The sequence below is a fragment of the Ambystoma mexicanum genome, chromosome 11 (assembly GCF_040938575.1).
Source record: "Ambystoma mexicanum isolate Mex_15411 chromosome 11, UKY_AmexF1_1, whole genome shotgun sequence".
In the NCBI taxonomy this organism is placed as follows: domain Eukaryota; kingdom Metazoa; phylum Chordata; class Amphibia; order Caudata; family Ambystomatidae; genus Ambystoma; species Ambystoma mexicanum.
In genome coordinates, this window is record NC_090934.1 from 888,252,156 (window position 1) to 888,274,243 (window position 22,088).

The 22,088-nt window shown below is 43.2% G+C and overlaps 1 protein-coding gene across 1 annotated transcript in view; it reads right to left on the reverse strand.

The window, feature by feature from the left end:
• LOC138505058 (mucin-2-like) overlaps window positions 1–22,088 on the reverse strand; it is an 894,965-nt gene that overhangs the window by 687,320 nt on the left and 185,557 nt on the right. The window contains exon 13 of the mRNA XM_069625383.1: window positions 605–742. Within this exon, the coding sequence (XP_069481484.1) occupies window positions 605–742 (138 nt within the window). The remainder of the gene's footprint in view (window positions 1–604; window positions 743–22,088) is intronic.

The following is a 22,088-nucleotide window of genomic DNA, read 5'->3' on the forward strand; positions in this document are numbered from 1 at the left end:
TTTCGGCAATATGGCCACCATTTAACCATTATGAATACACCATTTAAAAAGCAATCATGAAACTGTTGTGAAAACAATAGTTTTCTTTAGTTAGCAAAACACAATCCTATTTATTTGGCATTGCATTCCAAAGCCCAATGGTGTTTTTGAACCAAAGTTGTAAAAGGACCTACATCAAAAAATATGTCTACCAACCACAGCTAGGAAGACGTGTTCAAATGTATGAGTTACGTATTGGTCGCAACTAAAATCAAAAGGTGTGCTTCTGGGTGAATCATGTTTCTCACTATGCTACATCCTACAAAGAAAAGTGTCTATAAGTGATTCAGCTCACACTGTCTGCATCTCTAAAAAAGACTCACTCACGATATCGCCCCATGCATATTAACAATGACCATTCATATACTGGGCATCACAAACTTAACTTGTCTCATGGTTACTCGTGAAAACTTTTTTTCATGTAACCTCCCCTGATCCCTTCGAGTATTAAAAACTCATACTGTGACATCATTTTCTGCAATGTCACTGATGTCACATAAGCAAATTAGGGGGCCACACACATGCTAGGGCCGTCCATGATGATGTTTACACAATTCATTTTTACCACAGAGTTCCTCCTTGTAGAATGGCTCCACTGTTATATAGAGCTGCATGATGGGCAAGAGCTGGATTGACAGCTGGATACCGATTGTTGTGGTTATAATGATGAAGGAGCTGGATGGTTGAAAGATGCTCACATCGCCTAAGGAGAAAAAGCACTGTTAGAACTGGGACTAGACATGCTTTCATCTGGGAACATCTACTACGAAACTTAGAATCATGTGTTTGCAACCATGCTTACATTGCAAAGAAAGCCAGTGGTTTTATTGTAGATTAGTACACTGTGGGGGCGGGGGGTTTGGCGTCCTCCCAGCCAATGCAGAGGCTCAGGACGCAGGCGTTACCTGACAGTAATCTTGCCATCCTGAGCCTCCTCAGGGTTGGCAGACACCATCTCCACTCACCGGTTAATGAGGTAAGTTTTCCCATTCCTTTCCCTTCATCCACAGAATTCCGTCCCTGCGCTTCCACCCCCACTTATCTTCTTTTCTGTCCATTTCGGGAAATTTCCCCTCCACGTCCGCTCCCGATCTGCGACAGGCCACCATGGAAAGGAAGAAGGGACTACACGTAGTGCCTTCTCTCCTGTCCCTGGTGGCCATTTATTTTGTTTACTTTTTTTTAATGGCTGCCACAGAATGTGTGAAGAGATTGCATGTAGTTCCTTCTCCCATTTCCATTGCAGCAATTTTTTTGTGTTGAATATTTTCTTTTTTTTTAATGGCCGGCATAGAAAGGGAAAACAAACTTCGTTTTCCATTCTCTGGTAGCCATTTTTGTAACCTTTTTCTTTTCTGTTCCAAAACACAGCAGCGGAGCGGAAGACCTGGAGATATTTATTGTGGCTCCCGAAGTGTATCCCAATTGAAATTATATACTGTCACATGGCAAAGCAGTCTTTGCAAACTACATGGGGGGTTACACGTTATCTTGTCTATCTGATTTTACTGAATGCAGATTACAATGGGGGTCTTCTTTGAGCTGCTTTTCCTATATGGTGAATCAGACAAATCCTACAACCAACGTTTTTTAGCACTTGGGATAATCACATTCTCTCCTTTTTTTATATTGATTAATTTTATTGTTGAAGATCTGTTGATTCTTACGGCTACTACCAGGACCTTGAAATACAAAGCTGCCTGCTGGAAAAATGCCAGCTGATCATGAGTCTGGCTGATAAGCGCACATATGCTTGTTACATGACCCAGGGTTTTAATGTTCCTAATCTTTTTAAATATCTGATAATGTGCAATAACACCACTCTTAGAAATTTCATATCGTGAATGAGCCTTAACCAATTAGCGACTAATTGAATTGTTGGGGCCTGCCACAGTATACCTTTTGAATCTTGTTTATGCAGACTTTGTATGAAGGATATTGAGACTGTTAGACACATTCTCACAAACTGTCATTGTTTAATAGCTAAATAGATCAGGGGTTATAATGATCTCTTGCCCAGACTTGAGGATATTAGCACAGATCAATTGTGGAGCTTGATCATTTCAGGTGAATCTTTAGATATTACCTCCGCTACTTTTAACATCTGGCTTGAGTTTTTTTTAAAAAAGTGTAAGGAAATTATTTAATAAGCTTGATGGTCTTTTACTCTTTTATTGGTTTTGTACAGGAGGTAGCAACAACCTCTCCCCTCAACGTGACTGTATAGGAGATAGACCCCCCGCCCTTCAAACAAAATGTAGATAACTTATCGGGTTCATCAATGACTCTAATACTGTGAAAATCAGAAATACAGTACCTTTCAGGAAAGTGCTTTGAAGGGCAATCTGTTTTGTCGGGTCAGAATGCTGTGCACAGTAGTACGTGTTTATGATAAATTATCAAACAATCCAGATTCAAAACTGAGCGGGCACTAAGCTATACTATAAGTAAAAATAGGTTGGTCAGGCATTTTGTAATTTGATCAGCCATTTCGAGTGGGACAAAGTCAGGCAAACTCTCAGGCAAACTCTAAAATGGGTGCTAGATACAAAATTGTGGACTTTTGCAGGTCATGTCAGAATTAATTATATAGGTACCCCATGGCAGTTCAGTGAGAGTTCAGTAGCCAAGGACATAATGTCTGGACTTCTCTGCTGTAATCTTCTCTGGTGTAACCGTGAGCCGGAGGAGCCATGTAGCATTCAAGGGAAGATAGCAATTATTGCATGCAGCTGTTGCAAACTAGCAAAAATTGTTGGGTTAGCAGAGAGGGCACACAGCTGATGCCCATACTTGTGCTTCTGTGACAGAGAGACATGATGCTGCTTGCTAAACATATCTCAGGATTGACATCAGAAATGTTCTCTCCTGATACTTGAAAGGGTCACTGTAAAGGTCGAGTGTATGACACGCAATTTTAATTTGTTGCATGCGTAGGTATGACATGGAGACTTGGTGAATGACAGTTCAGTCAACCAACCCTAGAAGACAAAGAAGCTTGTCCTGGAGTGCCTAAACCTATGGAAGTGAACTGCATCATAAATAGGGAGCTGAGCCAAGTGAAATGCATATATAAGGGGGGAAAACGTACAGCTTTTTGGAGATCTGTTGGAGTCTTGATGGGAGATGACTGCTTTATCTTGCCTTGCTATACCCCAAAAATAAAGATGTCTTTCAAAATTCAGCTTGAGTCTTTTGCCTGCTTCCATACTTGGACTTCAGAATAACCTTCCTGAGCCAGGGATGCCAAGACCCTAGGGAGGACATTGAGCCCTCCTGTACAGTTTTATAGTATTGTGATGTATTTTAATATCTTATATATGTCTTGATGAACTGTATCTTTTGTATTTTTGTTTAATGTGTCCAAGGTTTGTATTGAACCAAGTACTCAATAAAAAAAGAATAATTAAAAAAAAAAATGATGCACTTCTAAGGTAAGCAATAACTTTGTAACTTATTATATTTTAGGAATATGCATTTACAGCACCAAAACATGGCAAGTAAGTACTTGGCAACACCTGTTATATTTTATTTACAGAGGCCTTATACTTCAGCAGTCCTTCCCTAATCTAGGATATGAGTGTTCTCAGAGGCAGAAGGGGGATCCTGGTGGTCCAGGGGCCAGTTCAAGGCAGAACAGGAATAGGCACAAACGGTAAGAAAGTCAGAGTTCCAGAGGATTTCTCAGCTTACAAATAAGTAATAGACTTTCGAGTTGATAGAAGTGTTCAGGGACTTAGTAAAGCTTACTGGATGCGTTCCAGCATTAGGCCTGGATGAATGGTATAGGCAAACTCCCACTACACAAATCCCTACTCTAGCCACACAGGAGCGACCCAAAGGTATTACCTCAAGTCACACAGTACCTCAGCAGTGAATACGAGCTTATAGATGGACACCATCATGATGTAGCAGCACAGGATCCAGTCTCTGGATTCTTGGTCGTGGTGATGAAATAAAGGACACTCGATGGGAAATTGCAGCAGTAGTTGAGAGGAAACACTCCTAGCAGAAGATTCTTTGGTGCTTCTCATAGCTCTGTGGATTTGACACAGTTTTCAAGGTACCAGATGAAGAACGGTTGTTGTCTGATCGATTTGTCTCATTATCTCAGCTCAGCACTGTGGTGAGGGGACTTCAAGGAGTGGAGTCTTGCATTCTGGGGATCCAGCAGGAGTCCACTGATGTTTCAGCAAGATTCATTCATGGCAATATGTTGCACAGCACTCAGCCTTGTGGTCCCAAGGTATTGGCGGTTTGCAGCCCGGGAAGGTCACAGCTTGCTGTGGGATGGCTTGAAATGCATGTCTTCTTAAGATTGATGGATTCCACCAGCACAAGGGCCAGAGCCATCGACTTCAGGACTCCTATGTCGCATGAGAGAAGGGGGTAGCACATTGCTGCAGTTACATAGCAGGCACCTCTGATCGCTGAAATCAGCTACAGCAGTCTTCTCTTTTTCTTCTTCATTGGATTCAAGTCCAGTGGTTGACCTTTCTTCATTTTCCACATCCAGGTCATTTAGCCAGGAAACCAGCCAATCAGCACATATGCTTCATTCAAAGTTGGAACTGGTTCCAGAAGACAAAGGTCTGATACGTTTCAGACTCCTCCCTCATTTCCTGTCTTCACAGACACTCTGAAGTCTCAGCAGGCTTCACAAAGGATCCCTGCTGAAGACATAAATCAAAACCAGACCTACCCTTCCCACGACCGCATAAGAAGGACCAATTTCCAGCAGCTCCTTCAGCCAGTAAGCATCCTTTCCCACTCTAGGTGACCTAATTTCACTTTACTGCCTGCACTTTTTCCAGTTGAAATCCTCTTTACCTTTTGCATCATTGGCCCACTCCCTTACCGGTGGATGCCTACAGTGTCGGACTGGGGCATAAAATTGTCTCGGGCACCAATTACAAAGTGGCTCACAATTGCAAATGGGAATTCGTTCCTTTTGTGACTGACTGTTTGAGTAGTGAGGGGGAGTTTTTGATGAAATGTGATGAAAATTGTGCATTTTAAAGAATATTTAGTAGCAATGGTCAAAACTACTAACCTATAGCCACATTGTGAAGTAACTTACCAAAATTGGCCCACATTGGCCAAAAAGGTGGCACACTTTGATTAAAAAAAACTGTCCCACACTAACATTTTGTGTTTTGGGTTATGGGCATTGCCCTATTGCCCTATAGGACAGTCCAAGCCTGGATGCCTAGCATCCATGTGACCATAAGTGCTGCAAACAGCACTGGAGTGTTTAAAACACCTATGTTCAGCCCCGAACCCCATTTCCAGCAACTCCTGCAGCCGGTAAGTGTCCCCTCCCTCCCAGCTGACCTAATTTCACTTCATTGCCCTTGCTTTTTCAATTTTCCAATCCTCTCCATAGCTATTTCCTTTTACATCATGGGCTGACCCCTCCCATGGCCCTGATTGGTGGATGCCTAGCATCCATGTGACCAGAGGTCCTGTAGGCAACACTGGAGTGTTTAAACACCGATTTTGAGCTCTGGACCTCATTTCCAGCAGCTCCTGCAGCCGCTAACCATCCTCTACCCCCAAGGTGACCTAATTTCACTTTATTGCCAGCACTTTTTCCATTTTGAAATTCTCTCCATGGCTATTTCATTTTGCATCATTCCCCCCAACCCCATAGCCCTGATTGGTGAGTGCTTCAGGAATCCCTCATAGCTGGATCCCCCACGGCAGCCTCTGTCTGACCAGCCCTGAGCTAAGAGCCACAAGGCAAATGGCAGCTCCTGACCAAGCAGCTTCACTCCATGTTTGCCTGTGTTCCCATGCAAAGCCTGCTGCAGTCAACCAGCAGCGACTGATAAGGTAAGTGTGTTCTGGGCAGGGAGTAAAGCCATTACTGTACTCCAGTAAAACCCCACCGCTCTTACCATCTACTATGACATAGACCATTTGTGTAAGTTAGCCATTTCTCACATTTAGCCTAATTGTGTATGGTAGCCTTGTCTTGCCTTTACGTTTAGCCCATCTGTGTTAGTCATCCATATCTCACATTTAGCCCATTTGTTTTAGTCATCCATATCTCACATTTAGCCCAATAGGGTGTGGTACCCAGATGGAACCTAGGATGTAGGCATTGTTGTTTGAACAACTAACCCATTTTCTCCTCCCACACACTGCACCTTTGTAACTTAGTGCAAGGCACAGGCTAATCCCACAAATCCTGCACTCACATATAACACTATTGCACAACACTTCTGCCATTCAATGAAGCTACCTTTAATGGCAAACTCAAGCTATAGCTTCCCACATAATTCTATGTCTCCTTATATACAACCCACCCCTGATTAGTGCATAGAATACCCCTGTTGCGCCCATCCACACACCATTCAGACATGGGTAACTAGCAGGGTCCTGGCCACCCTCACATAACTTTAATGGCTCAAATGCACACACGCATAACAGTATCCCCCTATTTTCACAAACGTGGACTCCGGTCCCTCCGAGGGCTTTCAACCTACAGTGCATTGGGACCATAATTATGATGAAAAGTGCTATACAAATGACAGATTAATTAATTAATCCACCACTGAAGATTCTAAGTGCGTAAAAAGCACCACTTCAGTAGACACTAGCCACAGACATGGCTACCCGCACACATCAGAGTACAGCAAGGACTATGACATAATGCGGTCTTGCTGGTCACATAATGTTCCACCTACTTACTCCACACTTTGCCTCAGCACCTCTGACATCAGCATCCAGCACAGAACCTTGACAAATTTGGGCACGCTGAACACATAGTGAATCTCTAGTAGTTATGCCATCCCTTGCCTCTTCTCCTCAGCACTCATCCGCATGCCTGACATAATGGGTAGCTCTATACCGGAGCATGGCGAACCTCGCTAAGCCTTATTTGGCCAAATACCTACACTCATGGTAATCTTACTCAATGACCGTAAAAACATTCTGGACTTCAGTCCCCGAGGGTGTTCTCACCACAAGCACATTGAGACTATAATGATGGTAAAAGGCGTTATATACACAAGTACAATACAATAGAATAGAATACAATACAATACAATAAAGGGCTACATCTTTACCTTTGTTTGATTGCTGATATTTACATGCTGTCTCTAAGGACTCATTTGATGAACAAAGGTGAAGTACAAGTATGGATCAAATGTTTTTCCAAAAATGTGTAATACTGTTGTTCGCTGTTGCCATGGCGCAGCCTCATTCAGTCCATTTTGATCAGTGCTGAGTCTGAAAATCCAACTTGGTTCTCAAAGGGCATTGATATCCCTACTTCGAAGTGGTGTTTTAAATTTTTCTAACACTGCCTGTTTAACGTTTTTTCATTGTGTCTTTCTTCTAGAAAGTGATTGGTGCATGTTCTTTTTTTGTTCTCATGCACGATTTGTGTTCTTTTAGTTGACTGGTCTGTTTGTCATGCCAATATACTGAAGTCAACATGCACTGGTGATGACATAAATAACATTGTTGGAATTGCAATTGGTCTGATTTTATTGTACCCGTGATGTATGGCACCCTATATCCACTCTTGTACTCTGACATGTTTGCTCAAACAGTGAGCATGAGCCACAAGGACTATGGGCCTCATTACGACTCAGGCGGTAAGGGTTTTACGGCGGCGTAAACAGCGCCGACCCTTACCGCCTGATTCCGAGGTCCCTTAGCGCCATGGAGGTTTTAACACCTGCTTTTATCAGGTGTTTAAATCCATGGCGCTAAGGGACCTTGATGTTAATTACGCCACCGTACTTTACGGTGGCGTAATTAACGCCTTCCCCACTCCCATTATGCCCTATGGGGCAAAAATGGGAATGGGGAAGGGTAAATGGGGATTGGGGATTTACCGCCCCGCCGACCTCGGAATGGGGCGGTAAGTCCGCCAACCACCATGGCGTAAACGTAGTTTACGCCATGGTGGTAAAGGTACGACCCAGGCGGTAACTTACCGCCTGGGTCGTAATGAGGCCCTATGTCTGTGTGCCCTGGGGAGAGACCTAGTTTGTTCATCTTCCACCATAGATCCGCCTTGGTAGGAGTGCACAAGAACATCTCTCAAGTTCTTACGTAGTTATCGCAAATCTTGGCTCGCTAATTTGAACTGGTCATACATTTAAAATGTCCCATCTTTTTTTTATTTCTTTTTTTATTTTGTTGACCGATGGTGAGTAACTCAACAATGCTGTTATCATATCTTGTGGATGGTTTCTTTTGGGTGTTGTTGTAATGTTATTTCTGGTGAGATATTTTTGGCTCTTTTGTAGGTTTGTTTCAGGAGTTTTTCTGGGTAACCCTTTGATGTCAATTGCGAGGTAAGAGTTTTGACAAGTATATCAAATTTGTCACAAATAGAACAGTTCTGCCTATATTGCAGTTATTGGCTGAAGGGTAAATTGTCTCTGAGATGTTGAGTATGGTAACTATTATACAGTAATAATGCATTCCTATTGGTGGATTTGTGGAATACTGTAGCATTAATAATCTCCCCTTCAACTTTAATTGTCAGATTGAGAAATTGTATGTGTGTTTTACAAAAATTGTTGGTACATTTCAGATCCCTATTCTGGCAATTAAGCCATGTGGAGAACTGTTCCAAATGGAGTACAGACCCTTGGAAGATGACGAAAATGTCCTCAGTGTAACATAACCATAATTAATGCTGTCACCAAATGAGTTGTCCATTGCATAGGTGTGTTTGTTTTCAAATTCAGCAAAATAGAGATTGGCTACTCTAGGAGCAAAGGTTGCTTGCATGGCTGTTCCAGAGGTTTTCTCACAGAATGGATCCTCAAAGATAAATAACTTTTTTGTGAAAGCCAGTTCAGCCAATTTCAAGATAAAGAAAGTGGGAATCTCTGTATCTGTGCACCGTTCCTCCAATATTTTGTGCACTGTTAGCAATGTTTCTGGTTGTGATATTGTGTGCTGCATTTAGCCTGCCCTGATAGTGTGTGCTGCATCTAACCTGCCCTGATATTGTGTGCTGCACTAAGCCTGCCCTGATATGGTGTGCTGCATCTAGCCTGACCTGAAAATGTGTGCTGCATCTAGCCTGTCCTGGTATTGTGTGCTGCATCTAGCCTTCCCTGATACTGTGTACTGCATATAGACTGCCCTGATATTGTGTGCTGCATCTAGCCTGTCCTGATATTGTGTGCTGCATCTAGCCTGCCCGGATATTGTGTGCTGCATCTAGCCTGCCTTGATATTGTGTTTGTGTGCTGCACCAAGCTTGCCTTGATACTATGTGCCACATCCAGCCTGCCCAACACTAACACAGCTCTTAGTCAACAACACATACCTATCCCCTCCCATGGCGATTCCTGGGAGCGCCCGATACACCCATTGGAGTGCCCCCCACATCTGGCCATTGGTCCTGCTGCATTCGATCTCTACCTTACCCTTAATAAGCCTCTGTACACCTACGACTGTCCCTGCTCAACAGAATCTAGGCAGTCTGTCCCACAAGCTGAACTGTCACCTTTCATCGACCCACAGCCTTACCATGCATGCCACATACAACATCTCCAATGTTCTGAGCCCCACCTCCTGCAGAAACAATGGACTTGGCTCTCGCACTACAACAAGACCTCGCACTCAATACAAGACCCCTAGTTTCAATTGCCCTAGCCTACTACTATACACCCTTGGATGCCAACACTACCCTCTCCTCCTACCCTGACACTCAATACCTTCAATCTTCCATCACAACCGGAAGGAGCCACCATTAAGGGTGCCCTTATTAATGCTAGATCTTTAATTGCTCATTCATTAGAGATATCTGACCTGATCACAGGCATGAATTAGATTTCCTGGCGATCACAGAAACTTGGCTCCACCTAGCTGCCGGCCCTGCTCTTATGCTAGCAGTCCCAGATGAGTATAATATCATTAGGTCTGATAGAACTGCTAAGAGAGGAGGTGGGGTAGCTATCATTGCCAAAAATACTCTGGCTATTAGAGAAAACTTCAGCACTGCTTTCACTTCTGGAGAATTCCTCTCTGTGAAACTCCCACTCTCATCAGAGCGGTCCATCCTTATCCACATTATCTACAGACCACCTGGCCAATTATCATCCTCAGAGGAAGACATAACCGGCCTCCTCACACAAAACACTAAACCTAATTTGCAAATACTTCTTCTAGGTGACTTGAACCTTGGCCTACACGACAACCTAGACACCAATGCATTAGCCATACAAAATACTCTCTCAGAACTAAGCTTCTCATTGCGGATATCTGACCCCACACACTGCAAAGGCAGAATCCTAGATTGGGTAGCAGACGTCAACTGCAATATGAATATCCTAGCCAATACACCTTGTGCTTGGTCTGATCACAATGTCATTTCTTTTGAAATCATTGACTCCAAACCATCATCGCATAAGGATTTCCAAGCCCCACCAGCTTTAACCAGGAACAACCGCCTACTCTCCTTAGAAAGCATTCTCCCCTTACTTCAACCCATTACCCAGCAACAGCTGCCTCCGGACTCAGATCCGGCCATATTGGTAGAACTATACAATCAGAATCTGTCGAAGGCCATGGACCAATTAGCCCCTCTTAAGTTAAGGAAAGCTAAACCCTTAGCACACCTTACCAAATGGCTCACTACCGAGCTGAAAACATTACGTAACGCTAAAGGAGACACAGAGGCGTCCTGAAAAAAAAAAAACCTCAACATAGGACAAGGATAAATTTACAACTGCCTCCACTACATATAAAACTGCTATCCTAGAAACAAAAAAGGAAAACTACAATAACAGAATTTCCAATGCCAAATCTAGCACCAGGGAGATACCATTTTCAAAGAAGTGGAATCTCCTATCACCCTTCCTGACTCATGCATGAAAGATGCCCTCTGGTGTACTAACATCCAAAAGGCTCTACTTAACAAATTCACACTACTTCAATCAGAAATTGAAGCTAAAAGAGCTAGCCTGTCGACCACTGCCAAAACTAGCAACCCAAACTTTATACAAAGCAACCCGAGCTCCAAATCCGCTCCAACTACCACTCAAAACATAGCTTTCACATTCACTCCTGTCACTTCACTAGAGGTTGAATCCATTATCAGAAGCCTTAAACCGTCCAGGGTCAAGGAGACATATGCCCAGCCTCCATCATAAAAGAAGGAGCTAAAGAATTAGCCCCTTATATCACTTCTTTTATAAATGCCTCTTTTGCCTCCTGTACCGTCCCTAAAAATCTGAGACGCTTGGGTCATGCCCCTCATCAAAAAGCCAAACCTTGATCCCAATATCCCAACTAACTTCACATCCATCACCACTGTGCCCTTCCTCCTAAAGATCTTAGACAAGGTTGCGTATATCCAGATTCGAAATCACCTCGAGACGAACAACCTCCTAGGCCTCAGGTAATCGGGTTTCAGACCAAGACATGGGACAGAAACAGTCCTCTTGGATCTGAAAATCCAAATGGATGAGGCAAAGAACAGTGGAAAACCTGCTCTACTCCTCCTACTGGATTTATCAGCAGCGTTCAATTTAGTCGACCATAATATCTTAACTCACCATCTCACCAGAGCTGCCTCCTTCTCCAGCAAAGCTGCAGCCTGGGTCAATTCCTTCTTAGCGGACAGATCTATGAGGGTTTTTTCCCCCATTGCCTCAGCCAATCCCTCCCCAATCACATGCAGAGTCCCACAAGGTTCTTGTGTATCCCCACCCTCTACAATATATTCACTAAAATCCTGTTCGTCCATCTAGACGACTTAGGCGTATCATACACGAATTACGCAGACGATACGCAAATACTCATCACTCTACCAGGCAACTACCAATCTGACTCCATACTCCTAAATGATATTTACAGCAAAATTCACGTGTGGATGGCCAATCACGGCCTTTGTCTCAACTATGACAAAACTGAGATCCTCCTCATCGGCTCCAAAATAAGACTCAACAAGCTAGGCCCTAAATACTCCTCCTTCAATATTGATGAAAACCTTATCAAAGTTGACAAGGAAGCTAAGACCTTAGGTTTCTATCTAGATTCTGCCTTAACCCTTCAAAGGCAAATTAACGCCACCTCATCCTCAATGGCCTGTACTTCAAAATTGATAAATGCCTGCAAACTATTCCTGAACACCAATAGTTGTCTCACCCTTGCAAGAACCCTTATACTGTCCAAACTGGACTATTGTAATACTCTCTACTTGGGCACCAGCCAAAGGAACCTCCACAAGCTTCAAGTATTGCAAAACAATGCTTTCAGAGCTGCCCTTAATATTCCTCGATCCAACCACATTACACAAATTTGACGTAACTCTAATTGGCTCCCTATTCTAGAAAGGATCACCTTCAGAACGCTTATGATCACTCACAAGTGCCGCAACAACTCAGCACCTAAGTATCTGATGAACACATTTTCCAGGCAATAGTCTACCAAACCTACTAGAACTAACTATGCCCATTGTCTAAACATTCTAAAATTCAAACTAAACAAAGCGGGAGTTTCCAGATTCCCGGTGTTAGCGGCTAAGACTTGGAGCAAGCTTCCCCCTGCACTAAGAACCGACCCTGTGTTCCTCTCATTTCGGAATAAAACAAAATGTTGGCTATTCTCGCAATCCAACTAAAGACCACAATGCCTTATCATGACTTCTAGACCCAGAGACCCTCCTGACCACACCCATAGCCCGGGTTTGACACGCTCACTGGCCGCCTGGCAAGCCAAAATCTTACCTTAAGCTCTACTATGAACCTGTACCTGTACATTTTGTATACCTCTTTATGTATATAGATGTAAAGATTTTTTTCTATCCACTGCTGTATATTTTATTGTATCCTGTATTGTATTGCATATAATTACTGTAACCATGTACCTTGAAAAAAGCGCCCAGATACCTTTGGGTTCGGTGCGCTATATAAGCAAATAAAACAAAACAAAAACAAACAAACAAACTTATGGTGTAGAGAGACTCAATGTCAAATGTTGCCGACACCTGTGTTTGAGGGTTAAAAGATATACTATTAACTAGATTTAGCAATGCAGGTGAATCTTGTATATAAGACTTTATCTTTGGAACTTCCTTTTTCAGAAAGAAGTCCACAAATTGTGATAGTGGTTCTAAAATGAAACCTTCTCCAGACACAATTGGTCGACCTGGCGGTGGTGTAAATCCTGAATTTTGGGCAACACATAGAAGGAAGGAGTTCTAGGGTATTTTAGAACAATAAATTCTGCTTCTTTTCTACTGATGAAGCCTTCCAAAAGGGCTTCTTCCACAATTGGATCAATCATTCTCTTTAGGGAGTATGTTGGATCTCCTGCTAGTGGGCGATAGCTCGATCTATCGTTCAACAGTTTGTTCGCCATTGCTACATAGTCTGCTTTATTCAGGACTATGGTGGCACCATCTTTATCAGCAGGTTTTACAATGATCTCATCATTCTTAGCTAGATCATTTATGGCGTTTTGATTCCTTTTTGTACAGATATCATGAGCTTTTTTTCTTGGTTTCAAGTTCTCCAAGTTTTTGAAAAAGTGCTCTCTTGAAGGTGATGGACTGAGGGATTATACTTAACGTAGGTGTATACAATGTGGAAGGTCTATGCAACCTGCTGTATCATCAGTGAAGATACAGTCTATATCAGCAAAACAACTGTTTTAGTCTTATCTTTCTAATTAGCTGAGGAAGTTTGATTATTGTGGTAAAAGATCATGTTAGTGATCAATACAAATGTAAGTTAATGTAAGGATCAATACATATAAATAAATACAAATGCATGGCCGTAGGGACAAAGGATAGACCTTTTTCAAGCACTGAATTTTCATTACAGCTGAGTTGGTAATCTAATAGGTAATTGGATAGGTTTATCAGTACAAATTGTGTGGTGTGAACCTCCCTTATCCCTTGCTGCAGGAGATTCATGGGGGGTTGTCCTGCCACCTCCTTCCGCCTCGTCCCCTCTGTCTTCTTATTAGATGTCAGACCAGCATTTCCTTCCCGAAAGTGTACGGCCCATTCTTTATGAATTACTTCCAATATGGTCACTATTGGAGGGGCCTGCCCTTACTTCATCATCTGAAACAAGCTCCACTTGTCAGGTCTGTTTTTTTTAACGTATGTACCTGTTCCTTTGCATATGGAAATCTTATGTACAGTTCCCAGATTCTTGATAGTAAGTGTCCAAAATGTATGGACAGATCTTCTCAAAGCAGCAATATCTTTTTTGAGTTTAAAGACTTTTTTATGGCTGCCTCTGATTCATCCAATTTTCTCAAGTATCGATTTGTTGGTAAGTTTGGCTTGCTTTTGTGTAATCTCTCATAACAATTCCACAGATACTCTTTTAGCAGTATTAATGATAAGTATTAGCCAATCATGGGTACCTTTATTAGCAATAAAACTCTAGTCTTACCTATACTGGATTTGGTCTAAAAGATTCTTGGTTCTATCTTTATGAATGATCAGCATATTTGGAGCACTATGCGATTTTAAATACTCAGTTGTGAGTGCTCCATGGAGTTCTGTACGAATACGTTTTTTCTTTAGTACCTCAAGTTTATTCCAATCACCTCCACTGGTCTTTGAGGTCGAAATCGAGCTGTTACCAAGGATATAGGGGATTTCTAAAATCCCTTCTACTGGACCTTCCACAAACATAAGATAGTATTGTTTAAAGAAAACCTATTTGTACATTTCTCAAAATAGGTTTCTTTTATGACCTTCTTGCCCCTCTCTGTCTTGAGCCTCATCTCTTTAAGTTCAGGAAATTCCTCACGACCTTCCTCTTTTCTTCCTCTTTCTCTCTCCCTCTCCCTTGCTAACCTCCTCTCTATCCCTGCCTACTTCCCTCCTCCTTCTCTTCCCTAACTCCACTTCATGTTTCTGACTGGTCGCCTGGTGTACCTCCAGAGCCTCATAGGACCCAGGCTCCCCTGCCAGTTCTTGCACTTGCCTCAGGGCCTCTGCACTCTTCTCACCACTGCTGCACTTCTGGAATTCGTTCCGTGAGAAGGGTAACCTCTCTGCACTTAACCCAGGGCCCAGCTGGACTGGGCGCACTTCTTTCCTTCCCCCTCCCTTTCACCTCCTGTCTGCCCACTTACATTACCAGATTGCACTAGGCCTAGTTCTCCAGCGCCAGTACCATAGTTTTGTGTTGCTGGATGTTTTTCTCCTTCTCCTCCCTCCTTTCCCACCTTCCCTCTTGTCACACACTTGCACTAGTAGCAATGCCATCAGGCCTGGTATGCTAGACATTTTTTGTTAGATTGTTTAGAAACTTCAAAGCCTAATAATGACTCTGTATTCCCTTGTTCCCCTCCTTCCTGGAAGTGCTTTGAAGCACTTCACTTGTGTATAAATGCTTTACAAATAAACAATTACAAATAAACAATCACAATTTATATTCAAAGATCAGAAAAATTACCACCAGTTAAAAGACTGTACAATGGAATAACAATACCACAAGAAGAGGCCAGTGGGATACTTGGATTCTTTCAATTCCCCAAACTCTTGTATCACAGACAAATGAATCACTTATAATCACTCGTAGTTTAATCAAATTGCCCTATTGAAGAAAATAAACTTACCCTTAAATGTGGTGTTTGTCGCTAGTGTTAGGTGATGTGCCACCTATCTAAGAAAGTGGCTAGAGAAGAAAAAAACAAATCCTCACAATTCTACCTCAGTGTTTTACCAAACTGTGATTTTTAGACTCACCAAAATGCATTGCCTTGTGAATTGAACTTTATAAAAACAGTGTAATCAAATTTTAATAATTTTTGTTTCAGTGAAGTTTATCCAGGGATAAGAAGTGATCCATTCCCTGTGTTTTTTTTTTCCTCACTTCCCTTTTTGGCTCTCTCTCTTCTTTAAGGGTGGCCTTGGGGTTTTGAGGGTACAAAGAAATTGTAGCTAGATTGTATATCGTTGGCATTTATTTCATCGCTTTGAGTGGTCTTGTGACTGAAAAGTTAAATAATGCTTGCAAAAAAAGTAGTGATCCTTTCCTCTATGTGATGTAATATTTTGGGGAGTTGAAAGCATTGAAGTACCCCAGTTGCCTCTCATGTTAGTATTCACATGGAAATCAGAAACGCCTTTCAGCATCGCCAGTTCGATAAAGAGGATAGCGTGCAGCTCGCTTTCCCAATTGACAGAAGTAACAGCGACTATAAAATAAGTCTTTCATGAGCATGAGCGATGGGGAGGGTTCATGGTCACAGGAAGCCATGGGCAGTGTTTATGAGTATGCAACCAAATATAAGTTCCACTTGGGGGAGGAAAGAAGGCTCTAACAGGGATAGAGATGAAATCATTGAACTCTGGTGCTTAATGGCTTCATTCTGTAATGAGAACACATGCTCACTCCTGTTCCTAAAAGACATGGTATAGTCTATGGACACAGTGGAAGAGTTGATGTCCTCAACGTGGGCCCTGAGCCCCCTTCCTGATGTTAAATTAGCTTATCTGGTGTTAGGGAGAATTCTCCAGAATGGCTAATTCCCCTTACCTACTGAGTCCATCAGCAGCTTTGCTGGATTTCTAGGATTTATTTTTTTCATCTGGTAAGAGTGTGAGCCTTTTTTCCCACTCTTTCATGTGTTTTAATGTGTGTTTTACATTTTTGTGTTCATAGACTGTGGAGCCTCACCTACTCCACAGGCATCATCTTTTTACTGTGTGTCAACAGCACCTTTAGTGCAGTGACAAAGGGTTGTCTTTTTCAGGCTTCCCACATTAAACTCCATTTTCTGGGACTGACTACTGTCTCCCAGAACATGTAAATTTGCCATTGACTTTATTTAGTCTTTTTAAATTCACAGACCCAGTACATCCTATGTTACATAGAGTACTGCAAAGGGTTAATAGTTATCCCTTTTGTCTAAGTCTCTCATGGAACATTATATCGTTCTCCTTTCTTTAAGATTTGGCTGGTGGCAGTGGTATCTCCCATATTTTTCCTACCGCGGTCTATGAAAATAGCCTTGGCACTGTTTTAGGCTATGTTAGTACCCTCGAACTTAAATCCGCTGGACCCCATTTACTTTTATTTGGTTCTGGCTGGGTTTATTCGCCATTTCTTTTTGTAAAGGTCTTTCTCATGTTTCACTCTGCGCGCCAAACCAGGTTTGGTTCCTTTGTTTGCCGTCCTTTGGTGGGCTTCTGCACAGAAGCCCTCCTTTGACGCCATGAGAGTCTAGGTAGACAGGATGTGAGGGAGGGGTTTTAGGCCCCCTGCAGAAGATCTCCTTGGAGACCCAAGTCACATTCTTGTTTGATTGGCTAGGTGACTGTCCTGCCAGGACAGCCACCCTGCTGTGTGATTGACAACCAGACTGTGTGAATGGGGGAAGACTGCATAAAAAGCAGGTCTCTGGGACTTTGAAGGCAGAGTCGCCACTGGAGTGAGAGAACCGAAGAGAAGCTGAGGGAAGAGGACTGCTGCAACTATTGAACCTCCCGGTGAAGCCCTGCTCCGGGTCCGAATCTCCTAAACTTCAACGACAGAGAAGATCTGCAAGGAATCTTCTTGCCTTTAGGTGGTGGGACCAACCAGTTCGCCAAACACCAAGCAAGGCCTCCCTCCCCTGGTTGAATTTGCTGTGCATCGCTGCAGTGAACCGGATAGCCAGGAGGACCGGACCCTGTTTGGGTTTTAAGGAACGCATCTTTTATTCGCTGCTTTGCTCTGCTGCTGGTTGCTTCCCTGGGCAGTGCAAGACCCTCCAGTCTTCCTCCTTCGTGTCAGTCTGACAGTCGCTTCAGGAACCGTGAGCCTGCAGGGTCTGCCAGGAACTTCTGCCTCAGCTACAGCATTCTTCTTCTTCTAAGGTACTGTTCAAACCCTGTTGTTCGTTCCGTCAGACCGCGGTGAAAGTGTTTTAAATATTTCGCCAGCCCGAGGGCTTGTCCTTCTCTACTCTTTTAAATAACTTTTCTTTCAACCAACTTCGTTACGATCTCTTGGCAAAGACTTAACCGCAAACTAATCTGAACTGTGTGATCCTCTGCAAAGACTCTGAACCAGTAACATTGGCCCAAGCCTATTGATTTGAATCCTCATTGTAGTAAGCCTTTTCTAGATTTCCCTGCCTACTTGTCCAGAATTGATTGGGTGTTGTGTAGTATATTAAGATTGTGATGTTCTACTGCTTGATAATAGTGAATTGTTTTACAACTGATCGTGTAAATAAATGCATATTCTTTTACTTAGAAACCTTGAGTCAGTATTTGTTTGAACCATAGCAATTGATGTGCTTTGTGTAACTTCTGATACTGCTCACTTTACTCTTGAGATAAGTCTGGCTGCTCAGCCATCACTACCACTTTACTGTGTAGTACAGGCTTGTACCAAAGGTGAATTTGTACTTGCACTTGTAGTCTTAATTGTGTGTGGTGTTCCCAAAGGGTACTGCATATGATTCTGCCTAACATCTGGTACTAAGCTCTTGAGATGATGATACCAGTGTGGATTGATTGAATTCAATGATACATTTTCACTGTGCCTGAACTGCTGTTGTGTGGAGAATCCGAGACGTCAGAGGAACCTGCCTGATCAGTCCAGTGGAAAGGAGACACCCAAAGGATTCTGACCTTTTCCCATCCACCATGCTTAACAATGACACTATTGTAGCAAATATGTGTAACCGAGGAAGACAGCACTTCTGAAAAATGTGCTGTGCTCATTGCAGTTCACTGCCTAGTTGTGCAGTGTGTATGGCTCCATATTTCTCACTTCCTGAACATGTACAACAATGGGAAAGATTTTGGTTTTACATTGACCTATGCCAAAGGTAGATCACAATCATGAACCGTAAGTGGGAGCGAGTGGCCCCCTGCTTGTTGCAGTGGTGTTTTCTGCGTGATCTTGGGCCACATCACCTGAGCGAATGGAAGAAACACCTTTAAATCCAACAAATGTTAGACTTCAGTTTCAACACGCTTATGCACCCTCTTCTGCCTTGCTGTGGCCACAGGACAAGCACTTGTAGAGGGCCGCATTGGGCTTCCAAACCGCACTGAGCGGTGGCCATTGTCAATTAAACATGCAGCAAGAATGACTCTCAAAAGTGGCTTGTGAGTCCAGTAAAGAAGTGCATGTAATAGCTGTGGGGGAATCTCCCAAATATCTCCTGTTAAATTAAAGAAAGGTTTGAAAGATTAAAGTCTGAAAACACAATAGATTGGAAACCAAAAGTGAGAAAAAGTTTGAAAAATTAAGCAACCATTTAATAAATATCAGGAGGGAGAGATATGGCTAATGCTGTGGGGATTCATTGGGTAATCACTTCTTTTTAATAATACAAAAAAAGCGTTTTATTAGAATGAGACATAGAATGACACATAGGTTTGGGAAAGGAAGGTGGAAATGGCAGCAGTGTAAAAGGGTTGACCATTCCCTCCGGTTCTACGGTAAAACACAGCAGTAAAAAAACAAAAACGTTAAATCTCTACATGTTCACTACGGAATGACATTGTGCGCATTACTTTTAGCGCAAAATAGGAAAAGGAAAACCACATGGTCATACAACCGCATGTATTTACTGTTTTCATGCTAGGAAGTCGCTCTGTGTTGTTGGTTGTCGGATCGCGGAATTCCCGCTTGTTACCTTGCGTTAGTGGGAGTCCAGGAAGCAAATGTACATCTTCCTGACGTTATTTGTTAAAAAGAAAATCACATTATTCCGGACACATGCAGAGTTCGAGATTCATGCTGGAAGATCTCAAAGGACTGCCTTTGGGAAAGTTGTGTTTTCCAAAGCCCTCAGCCTGAGGTGTCCCAGACAGAAGGAAGATCTGTCCCCTAACCACCCCCAGGCCATATCGGGAGTGACCAGTCCTGTGAACTAGGACCAACCATTCTGAAACGGATCGCCTAACCTGGGAGAGCAGCCCCTGAATGGGAGCATCCTGCCATTGAGTCTTGTGTGGAAGCCTCACAGCAACCAGCAGAACAAAGCAGTCGAAGATCCCTGTTCTACCGCATGAAACTGGTCTCTCCATGTTCACCGCACATTGAACAAGAGGGAAGGCGCTGATACTGGCTCTTGTGCCCCTCCACCAAACTAGTGCTTGAACTGCAACCAGCCCGACACTGCTTAGTGTCCTATCCAGAAACTTCACCTGCCAGGCCCGAAGTGACTGCTTGACATTGGGACCCAAACCAAATCACTGGAGAGTCACACGCCAACTCGGACCAGGGGTTACAACCATGGTTCAACCTAGCTAGCCACTGATCTGCACAACGACGCACTCATGATCCCCACTTTGAAGGCCGTCGCTCACTGACTTGAACTGCTGGTGCATCACTCATTGACCCCTCCCAGCGGTTAAATGCCCGACTTGATCTGGAGTGCTGCAAAGCGTTCCTGAGACCATCCCAAACCACATCCCTGAGTGCTGCTCTTCAACTGCGTAGAGCACCCATTTTCAAACGGGTTAGATGCCTGCTTACTGCTTGGGCAACCATGATCCAATGTGCCCAAACTGAGCTTGATACGCTCACACCCTCGTTTGACACCAGGTCTGACATATCAGTCCACCAAGAACTGTATCCAGGTTCTATGACTCTGAACTGCCCCCACGGTCCACTGAGACCCTCGAGACTGGTTAGGTCACAAACACTCCTGTTTTCATCCAAGATATCCTTTTTGTGGTTTGTGACCACCTGCCACCCCTGGAACTACGCTCAGAGTGCTACTTTCTCCAATCTGTTGCATCTTCTCTGTTCTTCCTTTAGGGCGGGTTTTTATATAGAATTTTCTATACGTTCAATGGTGTGTTTGATTAAAGTAAATATATTTTTATAGAACCTTGATTGGACATTCCCTTCATTTTGGACTGTGAAACTGTGTTGTTTGGGTCACTAATGGTACACCATCACATCCCTCTTAAGAGCATAGCCTTCCCTCAGCCCACGTTACCAAAAACATCAAAGGAGGTATATCTCTTAATTGTCCCTGTTTTTACTTTATGATTGCATTGGATTTTGGTTTGTAGAAGTGTGAGGGCTGAGTGGGCCATTTTACCCCTACTCATTCTTGTACTTCTACTGGCAGAGTCCAGTTCGTCACAATGACTTACAAAACAGATGTAAGGACAGCACAGGTCTATGGGCCTCATTCCAGGTTTGGAGCTAACCATGGAGCAATTAGCTCCATGGTTGCCTCCGAAACCATTCCAAATCCGGCATGGTGAATGGAGTAATTACCTCCAGGGTTGGAGGGACCGGTAATTCCCCATTCACCTTTTGCCCTTCCCCATTCCCATTTCTGCCCCATAGAGCTCAATGAGAATGGGGAAGGAGGTAATTATGGTACCGTAAATTACGGTACCGTAATTACCTCCAAGTACCTTTGCGGGTCCCGTACTTAACTCCTGCTAAAAGCAGGAAGTAAGGAAGGACCCGCAAAGGGAACTCGGAACATGGAGGTAAGGGATTACCGGCATCGGCACCCTTACCGGTGCCGGTAATCCCTTACCTCCAACCTCGTAATGACCCCCTATGCCTTTAGGTAAGCATGACACGTCACATGGGCCATTGCGTCCATCATATCTCTGTAAACAGAGAGCTGTTGCAATGATGACTTCTCTGTCAAATTCTGCTTTTCAAGTTAAAAATTCAGCAAAGATGTACACCTTATCCAGTGTCTGTGACATGTAACTATACAAAATAGAGGCAACTATAACATACCTCATGGCCAGACAAACATTTTTAAAATGTCAAAAAAGTGTTTTGAAAAACACAGAAGATTCTTTCAAGTTTAAAATATTGTCCACACGTTTTTATCTTTTCAGAAAGGACTAATCCTAACATCTTCAAAGCTTTGGCTTTACCCCTAAACTCTTTTTCCAATTCCCTTGTTTGGCTCAACTGATGGTGATGCTGCGACATTACATCTACAAGCTCACTATGCCCTGATGTTCCCCCTGGTAGTTCCAGGTCCCAGCACTGTTTAGTTGACTCTCCGCCTACTCGATGTCCCTCTCCCCTGATGTCAAAATGAGCTATGCCTGGCTCCAAACTGTACAGTTACCGCCTTTCTCCTCCTCACTCTTTGTATAACCC